This window comes from Chiroxiphia lanceolata, chromosome 3 (assembly GCF_009829145.1).
Source record: "Chiroxiphia lanceolata isolate bChiLan1 chromosome 3, bChiLan1.pri, whole genome shotgun sequence".
NCBI lineage: Eukaryota > Metazoa > Chordata > Aves > Passeriformes > Pipridae > Chiroxiphia > Chiroxiphia lanceolata.
Window position 1 is genome coordinate 32,257,752 of NC_045639.1, and position 26,759 is coordinate 32,284,510.

The window sequence follows — 26,759 nt, forward strand, 5'->3', positions numbered from 1 at the left end:
AAAAAAACCCAACCCTCATAAAAATGTGACATCACTACATCACTGTGCATAGCAATGTTCCTTCTCCTCATAAAGATGATATTCCCAGACTGGATGGCAGTAAATATTTTGTTTGGCTCTTATGTTTAAGATTTTGGACAAGTTAAAGATTACCCTGCTTCTAGAAATCATTATATAGCATAAAGCAGCAAGAGAGGAAGAGATCTCTTCCGGCAAGCATTCTTACTCAATTTGCTCTCTGAAAAACCGTGATGGCCCTGTTTTCATCACTTGGCATAAAGCACAAGAGCCTGGACAGAAGCCCTGCCTTCATTCCCACTTCTTTGGAAAGTCCCAGAGTTAAGTGCATAGATCTGCCACATAAAGAGATTTGCAAACTAGACTGTAACAAGAAGCAAGTGCACATAAGAGAATGGAGGTGGAAGACCTACTGTGACAGGAAGAGCAAACTATATTTTACCATAAATTTTACATTTATGTGACAGTTTACATTTTACACCACATTTTAGCTTTAAGCTCAGAAAATGTACAAAAGACCTCGGATGATCGTTGTTGACCACTGATGGAACTGAATGGCATTATTTTCCATCAATGCACATGACCCCCAAGTGATTTTAATTTACTCAGTTAGTTTTCGCTTGCTGAAGTGACAGAATGCAAACAAGCACTTGGAGAAACCCCATGAATGACCTTTCCCATCGAGTACAGTTCAACCGAAGTACTCTCTTTATGAAGATGCAGAATTACCATCTAAGATGAACTGTTTGTTGGTATCTGAAGTCTCAGCAGACTACGCAGGCTCTAAGCGTGCACCTCTAGGCTACCTTCCACAAAAGGCAGGTGGAAGAAGCCAAGAGGTGAGGCATGCTAAGAAAGATGACGGGAAAAGTGACCTCTCAGCAGCCTACAAGCTGCCCAAGGCCTGACAAAGGCAAGTGATATTAAAACAAAAATGGAAAGCATTTAAACTGAACAGACTAGTTACAAGAGTTACATCCTGGCAACATGCTGCTTCAAATCTTCACATGCTGAAATACACAAACCACCATGGGAACATGCAGGGACCTCAGGATCCATACAAATGTGGTTATTTGAAAACAAGCCCCTTTCACACATCCCAAAGAAGGCCTGAAACACTCCTTGAAATGAAAGTCACCCCAGAGCCCATCCAAATAGGGCAGCCATATAGTTCAAGCAAAACCACCCCTTGGTCTTCCTCTCATTGGAGAGCTAGGAGAGACTCAGAAGCTGTGGCAGGAGTGTAGCTCAGACTTCCATAACACAAAGGCAGCAGTACATCCAAATTCACCTCCATTCTCCTGAACATGAGCCAGCAGTGTGCCCAGGTGGCCAAGGCCAATGGCGTCCTGGCCTGTATAAGGAATCAGCAGGACTAAGCAAGTGATTCTTCCCACTGGTGAGGCTGTACCTCAAGTCCTGTGTCCAGTTCTAGGCCCCTCAATTCAGGAAGGCCATTGAGGTGCTGCAGCAAATCCAGAGAAGGGCAACTAAGCTAGTGAACGGTCTGGAGCACAAGTCCTATCAGAAGCAGCTGAGGGAGCTCGGGTTGTTTAATCTGGAGAAAAGGAGGCTCAGGGGGCTTTATGGCTCTCTACAACTACCTGAGAGGAGGTAATAGCCAGCTGAGTATCTGTCTCTTCTCCCACGCAACAAGCGACAGGACAAGAGGACACGGCCTCAAGCTCCTCCAGGGAAGGTTAAGGTTGGACATCAGGAAGGATTTCTTAACAGAAAGCGTGGTGAAACATCGGAATAGACTGCCCACGGAGGTGGTGGAGTCACATTCCCGGGAAGTGTTCAAGGACAGAATGGACGCGGCACTTAATGAAAACGAAAACCCCGGGTGGAAGGCGCTGGGCACGGGAAGAAGAGCCTCCTGCCCCGTCCTGCCCCTTGGCTACAGAGGCGGGGGGGACGCGCCCCGAAATGGCGGCGGCAGCAGCACCGCCCTCCCGCCGGCGGAAGCGGAGTGACGGCAGCGCCGGCGGCGGCAAGATGGCGACGTCCAGCCTGCTGGGCGGAGGGTTGAGGCGGTTTTTCGCCGGGCTCTGGGGGGCCGGCTGGGCCGCCCCGCCGGCTCGGGCCCTCCGCCAGGGTGAGTCTGGGGGCGGCCCCACGCTGCCCCGCTGCCCCGCCGTCTCGCCGCGGTCGCGGAGAGATGGTTGCGGTCACTGTAATTCGCCTTCTCCCAGTCCCCAAATACTACTTCTTTCAGGCTGAATGACTGTCATTGTGTCCTTCTGTCTCTTTTTTTTTTTCAGTTGTGGAGGTGACTGAAGGCAACACGACCACAGTAAGTCCCTGTACCCCTTTTTCTCAGTAGCTGCCTTTGCTGTCGCTTCTCCTTCCTTCAGCCTCCAGTCGTGTGTGGCCGCGTGTGTCCATGCCCGCCCCCCCTCGCCCGCCCCTCCCTCTCTCCCCCAGCAAAGTTAAGAAAAAAAGGGCTGAAGGGCCACTTTTTTTAGGGGTGTGAAGGGAAACCCAAGGTAGGGTGCGTTGCGAGTGCGGGTAAGCAATGGAGGATTTGGCTGCCGAAGGTCAGGATTGTCGCCCTGCTGCTGGTGGCAGGTGCCTCCACTCTGAGCCACCTGTGAGCACCAAACCCCTCACTACAGTCCTGGTGAAGCTGGAAGCCCTGACTGGAGGCATTTAGAACCCAAAACACCACAGTTCTTCAGAGGGTTCATTTCTTAAACTGACGACGCTCGACAATGTCTCGAGTACAGACACAAAAGAGGGCCTGGTGGCTTTGTCATTCCATCGTGGGCTGGCAACAGGATGTGGCACTGAAGGATGGCTCTGTACCGGCTGTGTGCCATGCGCATCTCTTGCCTTTGATCTACGTTGTGTTTGGTAACCACTGTGTGTGCGCCATACTGACTGCAGGTGATACAAAGCTTGCATCTTATAACACACATGGTAAGAAAAAATATTTGGTGAAAGGGGTATTTTCAAAGAAAGGCCTTAAATACTAAAGGAAAACAACCCCTGAAAATAGAACAGAAGTTCTGAAGTAACTGCTGAAGAAGAGCATCTTCTCAGCTACACTTTAAGACAGAAGGAAAAGATTAAAGCAGTAGAATTCGAATTTTACCTAATTAACGTCATCGGATCTATTGCACTTTATTGAAAGAATTGTCAAGGAGATTGCAATATTCTGCTCACGTTATTTATGCCAGTAGCAATCTATGCCTTGACTGGAGACAGGTAACACAGATATTTTGAAATATATAAATAAGGAGAGTTGAGAAGGAATAATTTGGGAATAGTTAGAAGACAGTGCACCTAAATGCTAATCTCTATATACGTAAATAATAAGAATGGGATGGGCTTTTTTTGCTTGCTAATGAAACAGACAAAACCTGTTTGTTCATGCCTTTGAAAGTCTTAAGTATTTTTGTCAAAAATGTATTTTCTCAAAAGTTTCGTCTTATTTGTATTAGTGGACATTGTCATGTTTGAAACCTGCATGGAGCAGGTTATTCGTTCTATTAGAGATTATATATCTAAAACATATGGCAGTTAACAAGATTTCTTAAGACTGTCAAAAAAAAAAAGTTTAAGGTGTGATACTAGGTGTGATAGAAAGTATCTTTTTCTTGCCTTGAAATGCCAGGCAACTAATCTCTGCCCAGAAACCTGAAGAGAAAAGCTTGCAAGCATGCCCTGAAGTTGTTCTAATCAAAACAAGGGGTAGTGTGCACACCAACAACACACACAATGTATTTTGCTCAGTCACTCAGTCAGTGAGTGCCTAATATAATTTACATCCCTTTACAAAGGAGATGTAAATTATAATCTCAAAGTCCCAAAACATTAACTGAGGTTTGTTGTAAAAAAGGTATGCATTACATTAGCAGAGCCCTCTATAAAACTAATTCCTCCTGGAGATTTGGGGGGTTTTGCTGAGTAATATCCTAGCATCAGTCTAGGATCCATCAGTGCCCGTAGATGAGGAAAGTCTTGTAACAAACGGTGTAAATTGACAAACCAAAGGGCTGATACATTTCTCAGTGTATCCATTGCTCACTCCATTTATCCTGCCAATTCTCCGTTTGTCTTTCTTGAATCCATCTTTCTGTGCTTATCTTTCTATGTGTCCTTGTTTTTATCAGTATTGAAGGAGTCTTTGACATGAACCAGATGAATGAATCCCAGAGAAATCTGGATTTCATCAGCATACTGAGAATGTAGAGCCTCTTTATGCACTCTTAAGTTGTTTAACAGAAAAATAGCAACTGAGTGAATTAGCAGTATTGAAATCCTCAGTAATTGGGGAATAATTGCTAAAGCCTGTACACTGAAAGTTATCTCAAGAAACAGTGATCTTGACATAGCATTCTGAATCTGTATTCATTTCCAGCATGAAATTACAGTCAAAGTACAATCTGAAGCCAGACTGGCAAGAATCAAGACCAAATACACCAGCTTCCCAAAAAATAACTTTACTGATTAATAAAAAATTAGATACTGGCCTACATTTTATATTCATAGTTAGGTATTTGTTTCTGTAAAACTGACTGTTTTACTTGTGGGAGGTAGGAATCTTACTTAAAATTTGACAATACTGCCTCTTTGAGATAGCAAGGTGCTTGAACTACAGATAACTTATATTTCCATTTTCCCATCACCAGACAAGAAAGACACAAACCCAGAGTATGAAAGAGTTCTGCCAGTTCAGCTGGATGCCAGTTTGCTGTGCCGGCTTACAGAAAATGTCTTGCTTTTCTTTTCCCAGGTTTTCCAGCACAGAACCTGATGGTTTCTTAAAAGTAACCTTGCATTCCACCCAGGGTTTCTTTTCAAACTCTCTGGTGCTTGCACTGTTTGAGCCTGTCAGTTGATGCTCAGAATCTGCATTTAATCTTAATTTGACCAGAGGAAGCTTGCAAAATATTTTGGAGAAAAAAGGCTTAGTTTTATTGAGTTTTCTGCCCATTTGGCTGCAATTTGAGATAGCTCTTGCTTCTATTAGTAAGTCCTCATGAAAAAAAAAGTGCACATGTAGATAGACTTCATATTCCTATATTCCTACATATCTACTTTTAGAAAACAAATTTGTCGAGTTCTTCCTTTACTCACCTTCTACATCTCTTTGCATGTTACTTGTGAGAAAACTTGAGTGTTAGACATCACCACTTTGTAGTGATGTAGAAAAGATCATCTTATAGTCTCGAAAAAGAATTGTCCAGCAAATTAAACTGGATAAAATATTGATGTATGTAAAAAAAAAGAAAAAACCACAAACTCCACAGATGTCTCCTAGCAGTGCTTTCTTAAGTTTAACTTTTGCTCAGAATTTGCCCTCTTTCTGATTTATAATCTAGCAAGCCCCTGCATGTTTTTGTCTATAGTGTGCATCTGCTAGTCTGTGATATTCTTGTATTCACAGAAGAAAATTGTTTTCAAGGTTTTGGCTAAAGGGACACTACAACTTCAAGGCATGGTGTTTCAAAAGAGTACTGCAATAAACTGAATTCGGGTGAATATGATAACTTCACACTGACTGTCAACTAGGTTACGTTTAGTAACCTTTACTCAAGAATTTACTAAAGGTTTTTCTGTGCCCTCTGGGTTTGCTCTTCTCCCCGTAGTCTGTGGCATAGATGTACCAAAGTGCTTGGTGTACCTATATAAAAGTGAGTTGAATGCAGATACTCTTTTCCTTACATCTTCAGAGAACTGATCAACATATTGTGGGCTTCACGAAAAGTATTCCTTTAGTCACAGGTGCAGGTAGAGGTCTAAGCTATGCCTGATCACTATATCCTTTAAATTTCTTCCTAGATTGAAGGGAAAATTATAGAGGATGCTGAAGCACCAACTCCTCCAAACCCCTCTGGCCAGTGTCCCATCTGTCGCTGGAACCTGAAGCACAAGTACGATTATGTGGTAAGTTTAATGAAGGAATTCCTCCAACCTCATAGCTAGATCAGATGGCCCTCAGATCTACATACTGCACAACCTGCCCCTCTCATCTTTTGCTGGGTGTAGTAAAGATACTTAATTGCATCTCTGCTTCTCTTGGGTGTAACAAGAGCTTTCTATGGAGTAATTGTTTGCCTTGGCTGATGGTGTTCCTGGGAAAAAAACCGATGAGCTCGTATCAAATAGGAGATTTGGAATTATACAAATGGCCATCTGCTCTGGGAAGGCCATGTATTTCTTCTGTGCCCAGCTGCCTTTCAGCATTGCACTTCCAGGAGAATCAAACTGGGATGCAGCAGTAAGTCAATGGATACAGGTGTGTTCTAACTCCAGAGAGGCCAAAAGACCTGGCTAGATCAATTATATGACTTCAAGCACTACGATTTCTCATTGGGTCATTGTCCACTAAGTTAATAACTGTTTCATATAACCTTTAAAAGTGTTGATGAGTACAAAGGAGAGCAGACATTTTTTGCATACCTTGCAACAGAAAAAACAGGTTTTATTCAAGCTTTTTGCAGGAAATGCTAATGAGAGGTTCATTAACTAATGAGGGGATAACTAACACTATATCTAGACTATGGGAAGGAAATCCTGTAGTACTTTAAAACAGAAGTACAACAGTTAAGAACACTTTAGAATAAGAAACGTGAGATAGAAGATGCAGAATGTAACTTTACAAGAGGTCATTCAAACACAGAGTTTACAAAGGGAATAAGTTCCCCCCTTGCAAGCTAAAAAAACTCAGAATAAGTTAATGTCAATAGGATTAGAGAGATATAAATACATTGGAGGAAAAGAAATGTTTGTGAGAAAGAAATTCCACTAATGAGAGAAGGGGACTGAAAGCCACATTTGTTGCAGAAAGACTAAGCATGTAGTCCTAGTGCACACACAGAAAAGAAAAATCATGTTTTAATATCTGTGTAGTAATGGCAATGTTGAAAATGTAAAACAACAGGAAAAAACAGGTGTAGAAATTACTTAAACATTGAATTAGGTACAGAACAACAGGTCTGGATTGCATGTTGCCCCAAGATCTTGAAGGATCTTAAAGGAATTACTAACAAATATATTACTTCACTCACAGGATTTTTTTAAAGCATGAAAAAAAAAACCTAAGGAATCACCAAATGGTTTGAAAATAGCAAGCAAAATAATAAGTAGTTGAAAGAGGAAGGAGAATGATGCTGATGATTACCGGTTGGTAAATAAAATGTTGCAAATTCCAAGTAAAATGGTATCAGCTAGGAGTAAAAACAAATAATGGATTGAGCAGGACTAATTATGACTCATGAGTTATGAAGAACATGAGTACAACAATAAGTGCCAGACAAAATACTTGCAATTACTCCAGACAGGTGAAACAGCAGATATGAGATGTAAATGAAATATGTTTAGTATCTTTAAAAGCCTGTGTTGCAGAAATCAAGGCTTTAAGATCTGAGTATTGTCAGTGATTCTGACTCAGGCTGGGTGCAATTTTAAACAGGGAAATTAGTTGTGGGCAGGAGAGTATTTAGTGTTCTCTGGTCTGGTTTCTCAGCAACCTGGGAAACTTAAAACACAATGAATTTGCAGATTATAATAAATTAGGTTAAATGGCAAATACCATTAAGGTTTGGAAAGTACTACAAAAAGATTGTGTTTATTTTGTGTCGCCCGTGTTTGAACACAGCATTTTCTTGGAACTCATTTCTTCTTCATGTTTGCTGAATGGTGGTGTAATCAAAACCAACCAATCACACTGGAAAATACTTTGTTAAGGTTACTGCAGCTTTACGTGACTTTTATATGCAAGAAGTCAACAGCATCATTAAACTAGAGATTTACAGAAAGCATTCTATGAACCACATATTAACAACTCAAGAGAAACTATAAACTGATGTTCAGGAGTAAAATGAGCTGTGGCAGTGGATTAAAGTTGGAAATTAATATATAGACTCAGTTTCTAATGCTGTATGTGGTAGAAGACTGTTGCATGTAGAGATAATCGTGCCATGAAGAACCAAAGAAACGGTTTTAGACAGTGTGATGCTGTAGAGTCTGAATTCCAGGATTAGAAATGGGTCCCAACAGACACAGTAAAACATGAGTTTTACGTGTGTTTGTAGAGTGAACTAAGGTTACAAGTTTTCTTCCACACTTCACTTTGATTCTTAGATCCTGATTCTTACTGTTCAGTATGGAGGCAAGAGAAAACCAAATGTGAGGAGAAATCCTGCAGCCAGAGTCTTGTGAATCATTGCTAAGATCATTTCTAAGAAATTGTGGTCCTGAGAGACAATCTAGGAACGTGTCCATCTCAGCTGTCATACAATTTTTGAACGCATATGCATCTAGTGTATATATTATCCAGTACTACTCCAGTAGAGCAGAGGAGAACCTGGATGAAAAGTTAAAGAGAGCAGTGTGAACTAGTATTTTGTAACTCTAGAAGTTTCTTCCCTCATATTTAGGAGCATCCCTCTGTGGGGCTGGTGAGAACTAGGAGAAATTTCAGTTCTGGAGCAGACCACTTCTTTTGCTTGCATAAGTCCCTTATGGTTTTGAATGCTTTGTACCGGTTACAGATTTTCAGGATTTTAAATGTAAAGGTGAATAAAAATCTCCCTTTTCTGCACTAAAAGTGGTCTCTGCTATTTTCTTTGCTGCAGCAGTGATGAGCAGCAGAATCTTGAAATGCTTAAATCCTAAAGTGCAGGCATTTAACTGTGTGGGCTGTTAAGCAGTGGCACAATTTACTCACTGGTGGTTAATTGTCCTAAATGTCTGTAAATTGAGAACAGCTATTTTTGTTAAAGATATAGCCTAGTTCATAGAGCATAACCTATAAGCTGTGCTTGGTAAGAGATCAGAATGGATGGATCACAGTGGTTCCTTTGAGATTGATAAACTGAGATCAGTCGGTTGCACAGAAGGGAAAGTGTGAGCTTTTTTGCTTGAGACGCTTGTAATTGGACTGAATGAGGCACTATGAAAAGGGAAGTGTTGAATTAGCCCCTGAGGGAGCTGAGTAATATGACCTCACAGGACTTTCCTTTTGTCATGTGCAACTAGCACAGTCTAAAGTAGTGGCATAATGAGTTACTCCGGCTGTCAGAGAACTGGGGGACCAGTGTCTCCAAAGTTATTAATCAACTGAACAGGCATTGTGAGCACTAGCAGGTCATGATTCCAACCTGCCTCAGCTGTGGTGTGGAGGGCCGCAGTTGTCTTTGCCAGTTCAATCCTTAGCCTCTCCTGTGGCTCAGGATAACAGAGCTTAAGATATAAATTCCCACAGTTTGTGGTCTGTGTGTGTCCGTCCAGTGAAACTGAGATCTCAGTTGATTTTTTTTTTCACATCCATTGGAGATAAAAAAATTATTTTGGTCATTATAAGGATGCAACTGGATTGAAAACTGCCATCTAGTTTTGAAATGCCTGGAGAATGGTGTACAGCTCCCAGGAGTAAGAGAGAAAGGCAAAACTAGACTCTTGTATAACTGGAAATAATGACTGGTGGACTTGTCCAGTACAGTAGTAATTTGTCTGCACAGACAGAACTGTTCTCATGGTAAATTAAGGTTTTAATAAATCACATATAAGCAGTTAAGGATCCTGCTTTTCAAAGTGTCTGCAGACATTGAAATGCAGAGATGCCTCGCATTTTGGTTGCCATCCATTCACAAGAACATGCGGTATATAGCATTCCATTTAGCAAGTTTGTCCTGTTAGAAGTGAAGGCTAAACTTGTTTTTCATTTCCCCCCTTATCCACTTCAGACATCATTAGTTGGAGTAGGCAGTAAATATGTCATCTTGCTTTGGCAACAATTAGGGGAAACCAAACTTTAAGCTTTGCCTATTAGCCTATTATTAATTCAATCCAAGTTGTTTTCATCAAATGCTGCAGATCACAGGGGTGGGAATCTGAGTCCAGCCTCATGGAAGCTGTCCAGTGATTAAAGCAAATCCGTGGTTACAGGCTTGGCTGTCCACTAGCACAAAATGTGATTTTCATGGAACATGACGGCACCATGAGAACTTGCCAGACATTTTTTTCTTTGACCGCTCCACATATTTGTTCACTTCCCTCCACAGCTGCCCAGTGAAGTTGGCTGTACCTGTGTGCTTTCTCCCAGTGGTAAGATACATCTGTGCAAGTACTTTGGGAGAGCACCTGCCCTGTTAACTGTGGGGATCTTCAGAAATGGACAAACCTTCGGTCCAGTGTGCAGCATTTTAAGCCGAATGGCATGACTCTGATTTGGAGCTGTAGCAGCTGGGACATAGATGATTTCAGTCAAGAAATGACTGCCACACCAGGGTGTTGGTCAGTTGGTGACACTGTTGGTCAGAGATCATAACAGAGAACAGATTTTCTTGATTTTTTTTTTCTCCCACAGAGAGAAAAGGAAAGACTATCTCCCTTTGCTTCCCACCTCTCCCCTTTGCATGGAAACAGTTGATAACAAGCCTGTGACTCCATGAGGTGTGGTAGTAATATTGAGAAATCACTTGGACCACACACACGCCCTTCACAATAGCCTGTGGCCTACTTAGGCTTTCAGGAGTGCAAAAACTGGAACTGCCTCCAACTTGCCATTAGCTCCTTTTTGCCTCCTCTCCACAGAGTAATGTAGCAGGCTAGTAGCAAAGTCTAGCAGGTTTTTTCTTTCTAGGCACTTGGAGCTGAACATCCGTTTTTCATTCAGGGAAGTGGTATGTCCTAAATGGCAAATTGAGCTGTTGGTCATTTAAAGAACCAGATGGCTAAAAAAGGGAATTAAGTTTTGCCCTGTTTTCCTGAATCCAATCCAGTGTATTTCAGGAGTGGTTGAAAGTCAGTGACCTTGGACTGTTTGGCTGGCCTCCATCCGGTTTCTACCAATGCAGCTGGCACTATCTGGTTCCCTGGTTACTGTTCTCCTTGGCAAGGCCATGTGTCAGCTGGGCTGAGGACACTCCACTTCCATTTTAACCATCGACGGCCTCCCAGGAGCTTTTTGCTTGTTGCTCAGCTGTGCTTTTCTCGTTCTTTGGATACAGCATCACTCTGTAGGGTGCCCGATAAGTCATTTGATGTCAGTGAGACACTAAAGTCAGGGTCTAAATGTCAGTGAGCCTTCATAATGTGCCATGTTTTCAAAGGAGCTAGATCTGAAAATCAGCCTGAACACATTTCACTGTAAACAAGTAGAAGCAGAAAGGAAGCCAGGTGAGGGAAGAGGGAAATTATGTGTCATGATGGTATTAGTGAGGGTGTTATTGAATGAGGGGAGGGGGGAAGGACAAAAACAAAGCAAAAACCAAAACAAACAAAACCCCTCTAAATTGTGTCTGTAACACTTGTAATGCAACAATTGTCCCAGGTGACTATAAAAAGGGAAACGTTATATCCATCTTAAAAAGGATTGAAGGGAGAACCCTGGGAACTACTACCTGTCAGGCTCACCTCCATGCCTAGGAAGGTCATGGAACAGATCCTCCTATAAGTTGTGCTAAGGCACATGGAGGACAGGGAGGTGATTCAAGACAGCCAGCAGGGCTTCACAAGGGCAAGTCCTGCCTGACCAACCTGGTGACTTTCTATGATGGAGTGACTCCCATCACTGGACAAGGGAAGGGTTACAGATTTCATTTATCTGGACTTCTATAAAGCCTTTGATGCTGTCCCCCACAACATCCTTCTCTCTAAATTGGAGAGAGAGAGATTTGATTGGTGGACTGTTAGATGGATAAGGAGTTGGTTGGACCGTTGCATCCAGAAGGTAGTAGTCAGCTGCTCAGAGTCTGATGGACATCAGTGTCAAGTGGTGTCCCTCAGGGGTCCATACTAGGACCAGTGCTATTTAATACCTTCATTAATGACATAGACAAAGGGATCAAATTCACCCTCAGCAAGCCTGAAGATGACACCAAGCTGAGTGGTGCAGCTGACACACCTGAAGGACAGGATGCAATGCAGAGGGACATGGACAAGCTCAAGAAGGGGGCCCATGGGAAACTCATGAGGTTTAATAAGAGTAAGGTGCTGCACCTGGGTCAGGGCAACCTCTGGTATCAGTACAGGCTGGGGAATAAACAGATTGAGAACAGCCCTGCCAAGAGGGAATCAGGGGTGCTGGTGGATGAGAGGCTGGACATGAGCTGGCAATGTGTGTGCACAGCCCAGAAAGCCAGTTGTGTCCTGGGCTGCATCAAAGGCGGTGTGGCCAGCAGGTGGAGGAAGGTGATTCTGCCCCTCTACCTTTCTCCTATGAGACACCACCTGGAGCACTGCATCCAGCTCTGGGGTCCCCAGCACAGGAAAGACATCAACCTTTTGAGTCAGTCCAGAGGAGAAACACCAGCATGATTAGAAGGATGGAGCACCTCTCCTGTGAGGAAAGGCTGAGAAAATTGGAATTGTTCAGTCTGGAGAGGAGAAGGCTTCAGGGTGACCTAATTGTGGCCTTCCGGTGCCTGAAGGGAGCCTACAAGAAAGACAGAGAGAGACTATTTGCAAGGGCATGTAGTGATAGGACAAGGGGTAATGGCTTCAAACTGAAGGAGAGAAGATTTAGATTAGATGTCAGGAAGAAATTCTTTACTGTGAGGTTGGTGAGGCACTGGAATAGGTTGCCCAGAGAAGCTGTGGATGCCCCATCCCTCAAAGTATTCAAGGCCATGTTGCACAGGGCTTGGACCAACCTGGTCTAGTGGAAGATGTTCCTGCCCATGGCAGGGGGGTGGAACTTGATGATCTTTAAGGTCCCTTCCAACTCAAACAATTCGATGATTCTATGACAGCGTCTGTCAGAATTGGCCATTACCAGAAGGCCATCCTAAATTCCAGCCCCCTTCACAGCTGAGGTGGTCTGGTGCTGTGGAGGTGGATGAATAATTCCTAGTTAGCTAGATTTCTGAATACTCATTTTATATTCACTTGTGATTGTTTGCTTTTGCAAGGGCAGTAAATGAAGCTAGGAATGCTCCAGGGAGCTCTTTGTAAAAGAGCAAAGATGGGGGGTGAGAGCAGGTCTGTGAGTCTGTGAACAGGCTCACCCAACGTGAAAAGCAACAAGTACTCTTTGTTCTTGCCTGTTGCCCTAGACAGGGGGGTGTAGAGTTCTGACATGCCTCATTTGAAATCTTGTTCTGTCTGAGTGCTCAGTGGCAGGTCCCCTCAGACTGCGGGCAGCCTCTGCATGGTTCTGCTGCCTCAACTATGAACATATTTACAGCAGCGATGGAGAAGTAAACTCTCACCAGCAACAAGTCTGTCAACAGAAGGGGAAAAAACAAGCAGAGAGTCTCCAGAGGCCCTTTGGGACAACTTATGCTGACATCAGTATGTCAAGGGGGGCTTCTTATATTGGCCTGAGAGGTACCTTTGCACTGGTGCTGTGTGTGGAAATGGAGAGCACATATCTGAATCCTGGGCTGTTGTACTATGTACATTTAATGGGACACTCGTGCAACAGCTGGTGCTGCTGTGTTTAAAAGTTTGTCATTCCAGCCCTGTGATACTATCTGATCCTAGAGATCCCTTTAATTTTGTTTTTATTAAGAATGCTTTACATTTCTAGATCATTGGTCTACTCTGGCCTGCAATCAGGAGGTCTGGAGACACACTATCTATAACGCTGCTGCTTCTTTTGAGAAAGCACGCAGGATCACTCTCGAGGAGAAAAGACAACGTAGAAAGAACCATGTCTTGCCAATACCACCTAAGGAGTCTTTCTGCTGTGCCTTTTGCAACCGGACTTGTCTATCTCGCATTGGCCTTTTTAGCCACCAGCGTGCTTGCAGCAAATGTGGGTAGAGTCCTTCCCAAATCTTCGTTTGCGAAGCCTAGCCATGAATGAAGGAATTGGAAAGGTCAACAGCAGTGTAGTCTAATCACAGATGAACCCTCAGCATGCTTTGAGTGCTCCTTCCATCCAGCATGGCTGTCACAGCCCCATCTTATTAAGATGCATGCACAGTTGAAGGACTGAAGGCAGCAATTTATCCTATTAGGCCTTTCTCATCAGCACACATTCTTTTCTTACAAAAAACTTCCTCATGCAAGATATTGGATCATTGCCCTGCTCTACACCCTTCCAGAGAGACGTGAGGGAAGTTCCACTATGGGAAACTGGATAGAAGTTTGAGGAGTAGATAGCAGAGAACAGTCCTGCTTTGAGGGAACAAGGAGGGGACCAGAAGTGGTCTAACGTATCTGTGACCTTTAGGATAGCAGCTGTGATGGCATTTCAAGTTGTGTAAACAGTGTCCACCTGTGGGTCTTGTGTAACTGTGCCTGAGTACCTAGGACACATTATCTTAGCAAGAATCTTGGAGCAAGTAGTGAAACAGTGAAGGAGCAGGGATTGCAGCTGACATCATGTGTTTACACTAATGAAGTCAGGGGAAGACTCAAGCCATCTGAGTGACCTTACTGAGCTAAGCTGGCAGGCAGCAAGTGACAGCAAGCAAAAGCCACTTATTGTCAAGCTGCAGACAAAATGCGTAGGAAAGAATCACTGTTTTGTTTTGAATTGTTTTGAATTCTTTACACAGCACAAGGGTCAGCACAACACCTTGAGTACCAGCAGTTAAGGTAGCTGTAGCACTGATGGTTTGCCCTTCTCTTCCTCCGTCAGGATGTCTTGCTGCTGAGTCAGTTTATCCGTTCTGATGGAGGGATGCTGCCACGAAGGATCACAGGCCTCTGTTTGGAGGAGCACAAGAAGGTTGCTGTCTGTGTGCAGATGGCTCACCGTGCAGGTACCTAACCTCCACCTGAGACAACCCTTTACTGTGGAGTACCTACAGAACCCCTTGAGAGGCGTCTCCTGCCCAGTAGGTATAGCTCAGTGAGATGTCATTGTCCAGTCACCCAGCAAACTCATTACTGTCCAAATACTGGGACAGGGTGATGGAGCAGAGACTACTTGTTCTGCTTACTTAGTGTGTCTTGACTCCTACCATGGCAGCAGACATTTATCCCTGTACCTGAAACTACCATTGCAGAAAGATCTGGAAAGTGGCTCAGTCTCTGTTAACTAATGATTAAACACCTGCTTCTGAAATGACGTGATTTAGTGTAAGCTTACCTACCCCTTTAGTAACATACAGCTCTCTACCATCTGCCGTGTGACGGCTTTTTTACTTTTCCCTGGGACTGGGACGCAGGTTGTCACAGTCAGAATATCGTGCTGATCTTTATTACTGGTACTTGAGTTGTATCCAAGTTAAATGGACTGAGAATGTTAATAGTCAGATTTTCCATCCTGGAAATGAAACCTAATTGGACACCAGTGCCCTATGTCCTCTGAAAAATCCTCTGCAGTGAGCCCAAGTGACAGTGTCTTTGGTTGTATTTCCTTCCTATACCCAGCAGAACCTCCCAGCTTTGTCTTGGCTGAGGTGCAGGTTCAGCAGTGACTAAAGACAAAATACCTTTTCTACTGTACTTGAACTTTTGCTGTGCTGTCACAGTAGCAATCTGGGTTTCCTGGCTTACGAGGTGTAATGTGACTTCTGAATGCTGTAGAAGCAAGGAGGCGCTGCAAAATATTCTCACACCTTTCTTTTTCTGTTTCAGGTTTGTTGCCAAACCACAGACCTCCACTTCCTGAAGGGCATATTCCCAAGAGACCCAAGCTCAACAGGCGAGTAGTCTTGTCTTTCCACATTTCCTTTTTTCAGGAATAGATTGGAAGAGGAAATGGGGTAAAACATGCCTCAGGCAACAGGGTTTACAAAGAGTACTCATAGCATTTTGGAGAAGTAAGATCTGTCACAATATTCTTTAGCCAGTCTTTTAAGGACAAGCCACATCTCATACAAACCATTTATCCAAACAGGATTAAAACTGCCACACATGTTAGGGTCTGCCCACCCTTCCTCAGCCGTGCTCACCTCCTCATCACTAACAATCAGTAAGACAGTCACAGGAGGACACCACAGAGATGGAGTCACAGCACTACAGCTTAGCTGAGGCTGGAAGGGGCCTCTGGAGGTTGTCTAGTCCAAGCTATGTGACTCAAGCAGAGTCACATAGAGCAGGTTACTCAAGACTGTGTCCGGTCAGGTTTTGAGTATATCCAAGGATAGACCTTCCACAGTTTCTCCAGGCAGCTTGTTCCAGAGAACCACCCTCATAGTGAGAGAGTGTTTTCTTATGTTCAAGGAGAATTTCTCATTTCAGTTTGTGCCTGTTTCCTCTTGTCCTGTCACTGACACCTGCCTCTGTCTTCTTTACACCCTTCCTTCAGGTACTATGAACATTGGTAAGGCATGCCTGAACCTTCTTTTCTCCAGATTGAGCAGTGCCTTCTCTCTTAGCCTTTTTAGCCCCCCAACAGCAGGAGGGTACCCAGGCAGAGTAACAGCAGTGAGTGGGGGACCGAGCAGCCAGCAGGGGCCCATCACAAGCCTGTTGCCTTCTGCCCCATCCCCGTTTCCTGCAGTCAGCAATTCACCCTCTGTCTGCCCTTCCTATGCAACAGGATCTCTTTCCCCTCCCCAGCCTCAATGGCCCCTGGCCTTTAGTGGGCAAAGGGAAAGCCTGTGGCTGCCTCCTGCTCTGTGCTGGGCACTTGGAGGTGCTGATCCCCTGTTTATAACCTCACACTTGGTTTCCAAGGGGATGCCAGAGCGGTGTATGAACCTCACATTAGCAAGCCATGGGGTTACCAGAGGCCGTGGGTCCATTACTGGGAGAGCTTGGAGCGCAGGGCTGAGGATGGCTGGAGACTCCTGCACTTCAGGTCTGACTCTCTGCAGTGGAGATTTGAGAGAGGTTCTTGGAAATGTCCCTTAGATGCTGGCATGCTGCATAATGTAGCCATCAGATATTTCAACTGTGATAACTTCTTTCCTGTGTCTTATGAGCCTTGGGGATTCTTTAGTAGCTGTTGTCTGTCTTGTAGCTGTGGGGTAGAGCACATTATCTTGTTAGCATTCACACTGCAACCCTGCTTAGCAGGCTGAGACTGGAAATGGTAAGTGCAGTAACTTGCTGGACTCCACGTCTGATTCCCTGACTCTTACAAATTGTTCCATAGACTTCTAGTGAGAACAAGGAATTAATACCTCCGGATACATTCTACATGCAAGTAGGTGTGCTACACCTCTTAAATTAAGAGATTTAAATTGGAAATTAGTATCCAAGCTCTTCCTGTTGCATTGCTAGTCCCTCCCTACACCACCCTTGTTTTTCTCTTCCCAGTGAGGGAATGTAGGAAGCAGGGTGGAAGCAGAGTTTAGAAAAAAAGAGCAGAGCTGTTGCAGAGGATATGGAACAGCATTGAAATAGGCAGGCTTTGGGGTCTGGATGGAGACAAGAGAATAGGATCAAGAAATCAAACTGAAAGTTTTGGTGGTGAGCCTGAAACTAAACAAACAAGTCAAAAAACCAGGATAGAGTGCAGGTGTACTTCAGGAGTGCTCTCCTGGTCCCTCATAATTCTTCTGAGCCAGACGGAAGGGAAAAGCTCTGTGTGTTAGAGCCTTGCAAAATCTTGCCATTGCGGTTCTGTAAGAGTTTTGATTGTGTGTACCCCCACCTCTATTTCCCTCATTGCTCTCTGGAGCAGTAGCTGGCACCACATAAGGCAGGAGTTACAAATTGCTTCCTTCCTCTAGCCTGAAGGGTACCTACATGCTGAAGTCATACAACCAGTACTTATTTTGGGAATGAGGCCAGAGCTCTTATCAAAAGTTTCCCACATAAATGACTTGTCCAAGCTTACCTTGTCATTACTTCTGTACTTGTTTCTAAAGCTTCCTGTAAGTCTGTAGTAAACTTGGGAAGCACCCAACCTGTGGTGCTGCCAAATGCAGGTGAGCTGACAGAGAAGAACAGGGGCAGAATTGGGTATGGACTTTGGAGTAGAACAAGCTGCTTTGTTCAATGCCATGAGAACATGACTGGGTCATCCTCTAAACCTGTTTGGCATAATATCGAGCTGCTCACCGAACTTAGCTTGTTCCTTCATTGTGTTTGTGTCTGCTGGATTTTTAAGTACCAGTTCAAGAAGGGATCAGCAGGATCTACAGAGAGCCTACTATAGCAGGTAGGCTATAGGAATAGCTGTAGTAGGCTATAGAGTAATAGCAGCTATTACACAAAGTGATGTATTTTCCAAATCCTTGAGTTTCATCTCTTTTTGAGATTGCTATATGGGCTGTTCTAACCATCTTTACCACTGTGCTTAGATGAGAGGTAGCAGTGCCATTTTGCACTGCTGCTGTAGCCCTGGGAATGCCAACAGGGAGAAACAGAGGGGCCTCATAATACACTTGGGCCCCTTGTTAAAGCTTTTCCAAGATGGGAACACAGGTAATGTACATTCCTTAACATCAGTTTATCCAGCCCTTACACTTTCCATCTCTTCCTGCAGTGATGGCTTTTTTCTCACTCCACTAGTGTGTCTACTCTGTGTGTGGTGTTGAAATATGCTCTTTACACCCCTCCCCCTCCAGAATAACTCTCACCAGTTAGGAGCAGATGGAAGTGCCCATGCTGTAGATGCTGGAACTGTTGAATTGCCACCAGCTGCTTGAGGAATCTTTTACCTGATCTCTGAGGGAGCCAGGGATCCTGGAACAACAGTTTGCCCAGTGCTGTGCACTGGTGCTCTCAAAGGTAAAAAAAAGACATCACTTCCTTGGCTCTACAGGAGACTGGTCCTACTTAGGCAAAAGTAGTCATGAAGCACCAAGCCAGCAAACAGAGGGGAAGATAAACTAGGATCAAGGTGGCAAACTGAGACGGATAGTCCTCACAGGTGGCTACTAATATCTAATATACTGTGAATTTAGGCCATTCCCAGACACATGGCCTCCCTTCTGCTCTCCATCTCTCATCTGCACTTATTCTCTTGCCATCAGAGCTTGCATTGCACATGGAGGAAAGCTTTACATACAGAAGACACATTTCCTGCTATACCATTCTAAAATAAGGAAGTGCAAGTTGAAAAGAATAGATAAAACACTGTAAAGGTGTATTCTGTGTCAAGACTGGGACAATAAACTTTGTGCTGCTGAAGGGCAGTGTTTCAGTCTTACCTGTACTTTTGTGTGCTCACCCTTCTCCCCTGAAATTCCTCTCATTGCCCTACCCCATAAGCAATCCATTGTTTGTCTCTTTGCTCTGAATTGAGAAATCTTTCACTTTTGTAAGGGAGGGACTTCTGAGAAGTCACTGTCTGCTCCAGATGTTACCCCACATAATTCTGTGAGTATTCCTACCGTCTGGGGACTGCCTGCCTTACAGTTACACTGAGCTGAAGAATGTCTTGCTGATGGTAGACTGCAGCATCAGCTGCTAGCATGCCAGGACAAAGATGAAAGCCTAAGATAACCTTCAGGACTGATTCCACTCACACCACCTGAGACTGAAGGCGATTCATCATGGGAAATGTAACTTGGAGTGGGAGTCAAAAGCCCAGTACCTCTACTGTAATGCAGACCTCAGCATTCACTTACTGCATGTAGACTCACAGCAGCAACCCCTGCTTGCCTGAAGTCTGGCAGAATACTTCATTTGGATGAGCAATCCCTTTCATTTCTCTCCAGTCTTGCAAAGTTCTGGTTGGTCCTCCCTTTGGCCAGGCTTCTTCCAGGGCTGTGTCAGTATTTTTGAGAGCAGCTTCATTTGTTGCTAAAAGAGAGACAAACCAGCCTGATGAAAAATTGATTTGTCCCTGAGGCAACGTACAGGCCATCTGCACAGGAGGAACCCTATGGTTCCTGGGCAAAGATGCTAAGGAAGTACACAAAGAAGGACTGAGGAGCTGTGTTAATGTATGCAGCACCAGAAAGCACCAGAAAAGCTACTCCTCAGCTATTAATTTGCTGCATTTGTGGCTGTCTTGGCCAGGATGTTTGGCCCATGTCATGGTCACCCTGATTAAAGTGAACCTGCTTCAAATCTGGCATGCACTGGCTAGCACCTAGCTGGGATTAAAAGGTATCATACCACCATATGGAACTATCAGCAAACTGCCTTGTTTTAACAAGGGTCAGGCATGCTGACCTGTCGTTGATTTAGTGTTGTGAAGTGTGGATTTATCATACAGAACCCCTCTTCCTCTCAAGAAGGTGCTCTTCTGGTGCTTATTGAATGATGTTTTCCAAAAAGCATAATTCCTGTTCTATTTTCTGAAGTGGTTTTATTGTCTCAATTGTAGGAACTTTGGACATTCCCTTCTGCATACCTTAGATTTCTCTGCAGTATTGGGCTTTCACTGTTTTCCAAGGGATGGTTCCACAAGCAAATTTGTCTTGCCAAGGATTGACCCCTCATCCTCAGCCTGAATTCTCCCTTTTATAACTTCCTGCTGTTACTTCTGCATCCATTCATGCTCCAGCCTGATATGTTCCAGTTAAGTGCTGCAGCAACAAAATATTTTCACTAGCCCAAGAGGCTGAGGGAGTTCTCAGTGGTCTCACCAGCACTGTGCAGGGTGACAGACTGTTCGCATAGTCCAGAGTCTTGTGTGTGCAGGACACTACACGCTAGAACCAATTGGGAAACAGCCAAGCTCAGCTGTAGGTCAAACTTCTTCCTTTAAGTAATGGAAACCTGAATAGCTCAGTGATTTTCTTTTCACCATGGAGGTTGTCACGTGGGTAATGTGGACTAACATTCAATGCAGAACAGTCCCTGAATTCAAGACAGTATCTAGATGCTCTCTTAATGTGAATATAGCACTCATTTTCTTCTGGCAGGTCCAAAATATTGATTAAAGCACAACACTCTAAAGTTGTTGCACACACCCTTTCCAAAAGGACTAGGGGATTTTACAGGTTCCCTGAGTCTGAGCTCTGTCAGCAAGAGGTGCTGTAAGATTATGGAGTACTTGATTTTGAGTGCTCAGCTGCCACTCCATTTTCAATTTCCTGCTGGAAGAGCATAACTTGGCACAGGTAATATCCAAGTTAATCCCTCCTCCATCACCTGAGCTGGAGGAGTTGCTGTGTGTTAGGAAAGAAGCAGGTTCCATGTGAATTCTTTATGAATTACAAGGTTCTCAGGCTCTGTGGACACCTCTCATCCCTGGGAGCAGAATCTGGTTTCACTGCTATCAGCATTTTGCTCCAGCAGCATGTGGTTTCTCTCATCTGCGTGGAAACTGTGTTGTGCATAGCATGTGAATTCAAAAGCAAAGAGCCAGAAAGGTTGCAGGTGAGCAAAGCCAAGAGGTGTCGTGGGAAGGGATGTGGCAGGGAAGAGGCAGTTTTGCCAGCACTTTGATCGAGTGCTTCCTGCAGTCTGTAGCCCTCTGCCTTCTGCTCTTAATCCAAACAAAAGCCATATTGAAAAAGTTCAGTGAGGGTTCAGAAGTTCAGCCTTGAACTGCACCAACATGGCCTTTGCTTGGGCTGTGTGCAGGACTGCAGTTGCACCATTTCCCTTACCCAGAACATGGAAGCCCTGTGCCTACTCCTGGGAGTTAAGTAGCAACCTTCAGGAGGAAGACTTCGGGGCCCTCCTGCCCACTAAATAAAATCCATGGAAACAGACTTCCACATGCTACAGAGATTTTAGGCTATTAGAATGACTGCAGGAGACTAACCACAGTTGTTTCCATCCTGCTTATATCTTGCCTTTTCCCATCAGGGAAATCCCATCAGGATTTCCATCACAGTTCATCCAAACTACTCATTTTTGCAGCTGGAGTGTAGGGATTCTTGTTGTTGCTCAGGACCCTACCATACTCAGGGGCAAGCAGAGCCCTGAGGTGAGTCACCATTCCCAAGACTGGCAGTTCTGTCCCCCTGCGCCCAGAGTGGGAGCTCTGCACACCGAGCTAACGGGTTAGGAGACAGCGGACCAGCCACATTTGGCATCCACGTGGAGAGTCTGTTCTGACAATACTCAGACCATCCATCAATGTGTGTTTATAGGTGGTTATAAAAACTCACCAAGACAAACCATGTTGTTGGATACAATGAGAAGTTGGGAGACTTGGCTAGAAAAGGGGGTACCCTACCTTACATGAATGGCAGAGTTTGCAAAAAAGTCCCATGTGCTGGCCTTTGAAGCTCTCGTATGTGAGTTTTGTGGATTGTTTTCACTCTCTGGAAAAAAAAGTCTGTGAGACAGTAGGAACTGGAGTTAGTCAGAGAGGAAAAGGAAGTTTGTAGACTGACTGCTCCCAGGGATCAGGCTTTTGCACTGCTGAATCAAGGTAAAAAAAAAAAAAAAAAAAAAAAGCCAGCAAACAAAATAGGACAAGTTTGAGTTTGGGACAAAGCAAGTATTAAAAGCCCTAAAACCAAATGTGCTCCAGGAAGGGAAAGCGTCCAAATGTCTGTTTCAGTTAACAATGAAAAGCCCCAGCCTGCAGTCCCCAAAGGAAGCCAAAAGCCTGGACCAGAGGGCTGGATTAGACCTGCTCAAAAGAGAAATAACAAAAGCTTTAAAATCAGGCCATTACTAAATCCTCCTTCCTATGCAGAATTGGGGTGTGCACTTCCAGCCCCCACACAGAAACAGAGGGATTTCTTAAAAAGCCACTGTCTGTCTAAACCTGCACACAGCATTGATGTGTATCTCACATTCACACATTCACTTCTCTCCCAGTGAGATCATTTATTATCACGGGAACACTTTCCCGTAATCGTGTGGACACATGACCAGAACTGCACTTGGCACACTGATGCATTAAAATAGTTCGGGATTTTTTTTTTTCCTCCTTTGCTGTAAGTGCAGTCTTGCAATACCAAAACTTGTGCTACAGCTGTCCCCCTGCAGCAAGGGGAATATGAAAAGAAGGACCTAGCCCATGTGCCCGTCTAATACCCCCACAGCTTCTCCCAGAGGAGTTGCCTTGCTGTGGTTCTTTGCCAGATTCCGAACTAGGGACCTGCGTTTGGTCTCTCTGAACTCTCCTTGCATGTGAAATTAGAGACAGGAGACTCTCTCCTACTTCCTGTCCCAAAGTTGTTATGTAAGGGATTCCACTAATGCATGAGCATAGCATTACAGGTCAAAAGGGACTAATTGAAGGCACAAATAGGAGAAGAAGTAGCTGGATCTTGCTCTGTGTCGTCACCCAGACCCCTCCTGCTGTTGCTTCTACGTGTTTTAACTATGGTAAACTCCTCAAAGCAAAAGCAAAGCATCTTGGAAGTGGCTTCATTTCAGAGACAGGAAGCTCCACATGTGATTAATTTTTCAGTTTGTGCTGTTTGGGAGTGCTGAGGAATAAAAGGGCTAGGAAGATGGGCTGTTACATACTCTGTAGCTGCCTGGCATAGCAAGCTTCCTTTGTAGTTCTTAGGAATGTCCCAAATGCCTTCAAACAAATGCATTACATGGTCTCTATCCAAAGTTCTTAATATCTCAGATTTGCACAATGCAAATAAAAGGTAACAAAGCTGTTTTGGGAGAGGATGACTGATTGAGGTTACATTAAGACCATGGGATTACTCAACAGAGGCATGCAAACATCTCTGGATAAAGTTTATCAGTCTGTTCCAAATTCTAATTTGTTGGAGCATTGTTTGTGCAGATTATGCTAGGGTTTTACTTTGGATCTTTATTGTCTGAAAAGACTCCTCTTTCTCTAAGGACCTCTGTTCCCCTCTCTACTGGTAGCAAAAGATTTAAAGCCTAACAAAACTCCAGGCCACCCAGTCACAGGGTAAGATTTCCAGTAACTGATTCTGGATCTCAAATCCCCTGCCCGTTTGCAAAGCCAGGTCTAAAACTTCAAATGGTAAAAAACAGAGGATATTTGCCAGACATTACTCTTCACAGAGATTTGTAGTTGTGACGATAATTCCATTTTAATACCTCTTACACTGTTGGTGTTGACTTCCTGCACCAGCAAGCTGCAACAATACTATTGTACAGAGAACACTAGAGCAAATTTGGACATATGAAAATACAAGACTAGGCCAGAAATCCATTCCATGCATAAGAAATAACCAATTATCCCCCAAAAGTAAATTATTCCCTTTTTGAAGACTTTATTTCTCACAGCATTTAGCCTTTGTAATTAGTTTACCTTATTGAGACCAGCTGTTGAAATAACACTTCCCCTAGAGGTTGAACGCATTTAATCTTGGACTTAGTTGCAATGATGGGATTTGGCACTCTAGTTTAGCTGCAGGTGGACAACTTGCCAGCAGCCTGGAGACTACACCTGATTTGCTTTGTGAGACTGAAAGTCAAGCAGGTGCCAGTGGGTTCAGTACAGAGGTGAGCTTAGAAATTCCAAAACAAACAAAAATTGCTTTCCAGTAGTCCCTTCTGAATTAAGAGAGCTCTGCTCATGGTTATTCCTTTTATAAATAGGCCTGCTCCTGCTTCAGTTGAAACCCTTTCTCAGTGATCAGTCTCCAACTGAAACATGTTTGTGTTGTTTTGACAGGTACCTGACCCGCTGGTCCATCAGATCCGCAAAGCCCATCTGGAAGAGGGGCCCTAAGTGGTGCAAAAAGCCCTTTCCAATCGGACACCCTTTGCTGAAGGATAATGTAAAATATACACGAAAGCCTCTCTATTTAAACCACTAGTGGCCGGAACTGGCATAGTTAGTAAGCACATGTTTTGCACTGGTCTGCTTTTTTATTTTTCCAAGTTTGTCAATATCTCCAATTTTCTTATTCCAAAATTGTCCTTAGTACTCTATATTGTGTCCAGCTGTGATCTGTTCCTCTAGAATACAAGATCCATCAAAGCAAAGTTCAGTGTGCAGAATGATTTGAAGAAAGCAAAGGGCAAAGACTTCTGCCTCAAAGCCAGAAAGGATCTGAAGGCTTTTGTTTCTTTATGTTCCACGTATGGGTTTGGGAAAGGATGTTCAGTGAATGGTGTTTCCCAATTAACATGTGTTTCAACTCAGATTTGCACCATTTGGGCTGTAACGCTGATGGAAGAAAAAGTCCCCTCAGCACTAGGTTTCCTTGGCAGGAACAGAAATTGTTCATGACTACTGACATTAATTTTTTTATAATTATTATTATTATCTGTACTATCCATCATTTGCAGCAGAACACCTGTGGCTGTGGCAGACAGGCATATGTGTCTTACATATCCCCTTAAGGATTCCTGGCTTGTGCTTCACTCCTGGATCTGAGAAATACACGGTGTTGACATCCTTGATGACTTGGCCTGTTTTTTCCGCTTTGCAAATACATTTGTCATAAGTCTTCCATGTCAGTGATATGGTTGCTTCCTAGGATAGCTTGGAGTTGATAGATGTGCCTTATTGTCCATCTTGTAATAAAAGGTGGCACCATTTCTCTCCCTGTATAGTACACATATGCACCTTCCACCTACTGTCCACTGCTGCTTATGGGCCTGGTATGAAAGGCTCATTAAATTTATCAGGGTCATTATTGATTTGGTTCCATTTCTTCAGTATTTTTCTGGGGGCTACAAAACACAGCTTTTTATGTACTACACCACTTAACCTTGAATTGCTTTTATCAGAATCATCTGTTAATACCTTACAGCATGGGCAGGAACAAAAGGTAAGGATAAACCCATATTGTCCAGGAAATCAAATTAGAATAAAATTATTCTTTTTAGCCTTATTTTGCAAAATGGAAGCCCTAGATTCAGCCCCTTGAGCTGGCCAAGACCTTGCGCTTTGGGAGACAGGGCCAAGACTTCATTAACTATATTGAGATAAAATCTGTGGCTGACTGTCTCTGTTTTATAAAGCTTTGAAACCTACAGCCCTTCAGAAAGGAAAAGATTCTTCTTTATTCTCCTACCTACAGAAGTTTCTATGTCTTCTAGCTCTGCTCAGCAAGCTTTGCTAATGGAAAAGTCACTGGATTAAATCATTGCCTTGAGATGAACTTAAACGAGCACATGTTACAAAAGACCAGGTGATGCCCACAGCTATTTTTTTTTTCTACAGTTCAGTGCCATGAGCTGGAGAAATCCAACCATATGAAGTTCAACAAGGGAAAGTGCTGGATTCTGCACCTGGAATGGGGCAACCCTGGATGTACAGACAGACTGGGGAATGAGATGCTGGAACACAGTGCCACAGAAAGGGAGCTCGGGGTCCTGGTCGCTGACAATATGAGTCAGCAGTGCCCTGGCAGCCAGGAGGGCCAACCATGTCCTTTGGGGCATCAGGCAAAGCATCACCAGCTGGTTGAGGGATTGTCCCACTCTACTCTGCACTGGGGCAGACTCACCTTGGATATCGTGTGCAGTTTTGGTCACTGCAATATAAAAAAGATATTAAGCTGTTAGCGTCCAAAGGAGGGCAATGAAGATGGTGAAGGGCCTTGAGGGAAAGCCGTATGAGGAGCGGCTGAGGGCACTTGGTCTGTTCAGCCTGGAGGAGACTGAGAGGAAACCTCGTTGCAGTTGACAACTTCCTCATGAGGGGAAGAGGAGGGGCAGGCACTGATCTCTTCTCTGTGGTGACCAGTGACAGGACCTGAGGGAATGACCTGAATTTGTGTCAGGGGAGGTTTAGGTTGGATATTAGAAAAAGGTTCTGCACCCAGAGGGTGTTTGGGTGCTGGAACAGGCTCCCCAGGGAAATGGTCATGGCACAAAGCCTGACAGAGTTCAAGAAGCATTTGGATCATACTCTCAGGCACACAGTGTGACTCTTGGGGATGGTCCTGAGCAGGGCTAAGGGTTGGACTCAGTGATCCTTGTGGGTCATTTCCAACTCAGCATATTCTATGATTCCATGACCCCTCTAATTTTGGTGAAACCTAATATCTGAAAAACTAAATACTGTCCTCTCTTCAATATGCCTTTCCAGAGTTCAGGGTTTAGTACAGATCCCTTACAATATCCATCTGCTTTCTACTCTGACTCCAACTCTGGTTTTGTCATTTGTGCGTGACAGCAGGTAT

The 26,759-nt window shown here is 44.0% G+C and overlaps 2 protein-coding genes across 3 annotated transcripts; both read left to right on the forward strand.

Annotated features, from left to right (window-relative positions):
- Positions 1 to 1,325: 1,325 nt before the first annotated feature.
- On the forward strand, positions 1,326 to 1,995 carry LOC116784033. The gene is given in 4 exon segments (XM_032682211.1): positions 1,326 to 1,402; positions 1,404 to 1,457; positions 1,459 to 1,599; positions 1,601 to 1,995. Coding segments are annotated over 4 exon segments (666 nt in total). The 3' UTR covers position 1,995.
- On the forward strand, positions 1,988 to 25,029 carry MRPS18A (mitochondrial ribosomal protein S18A). Of its 2 annotated transcripts, none has more exons than XM_032682518.1 (6): positions 1,988 to 2,116; positions 2,283 to 2,314; positions 5,809 to 5,913; positions 14,564 to 14,687; positions 15,508 to 15,574; positions 24,296 to 25,029. In XM_032682518.1, the coding sequence occupies exons 1-6, from the start codon at positions 2,017 to 2,019 to the stop codon at positions 24,438 to 24,440; spliced, it is 573 nt and encodes a 190-aa protein (XP_032538409.1). In that variant the 5' UTR covers positions 1,988 to 2,016; the 3' UTR covers positions 24,441 to 25,029. The 2 variants fall into 2 exon arrangements, with proteins under 2 accessions (XP_032538409.1, XP_032538411.1); XM_032682520.1 differs by lacking the exon at positions 24,296 to 25,029 and adding an exon at positions 18,393 to 18,957 and having other exon boundaries at positions 1,995 to 2,116.
- Positions 25,030 to 26,759: the final 1,730 nt, after the last annotated feature.

Excerpts from the sequence above, each read along its gene's own strand:
- MRPS18A (XM_032682518.1), top strand. The coding sequence starts at position 2,017 with ATGGCGACGTCCAGCCTGCTGGGCGGAGGGTTGAGGCGGTTTTTCGCC. Across the intron at positions 2,315-5,808 it reads CTGAAGGCAACACGACCACA|ATTGAAGGGAAAATTATAGA; the intron begins GTAAGTCCCTGT and ends ATTTCTTCCTAG. Across the intron at positions 14,688-15,507 it reads GCAGATGGCTCACCGTGCAG|GTTTGTTGCCAAACCACAGA; the intron begins GTACCTAACCTC and ends TTTCTGTTTCAG.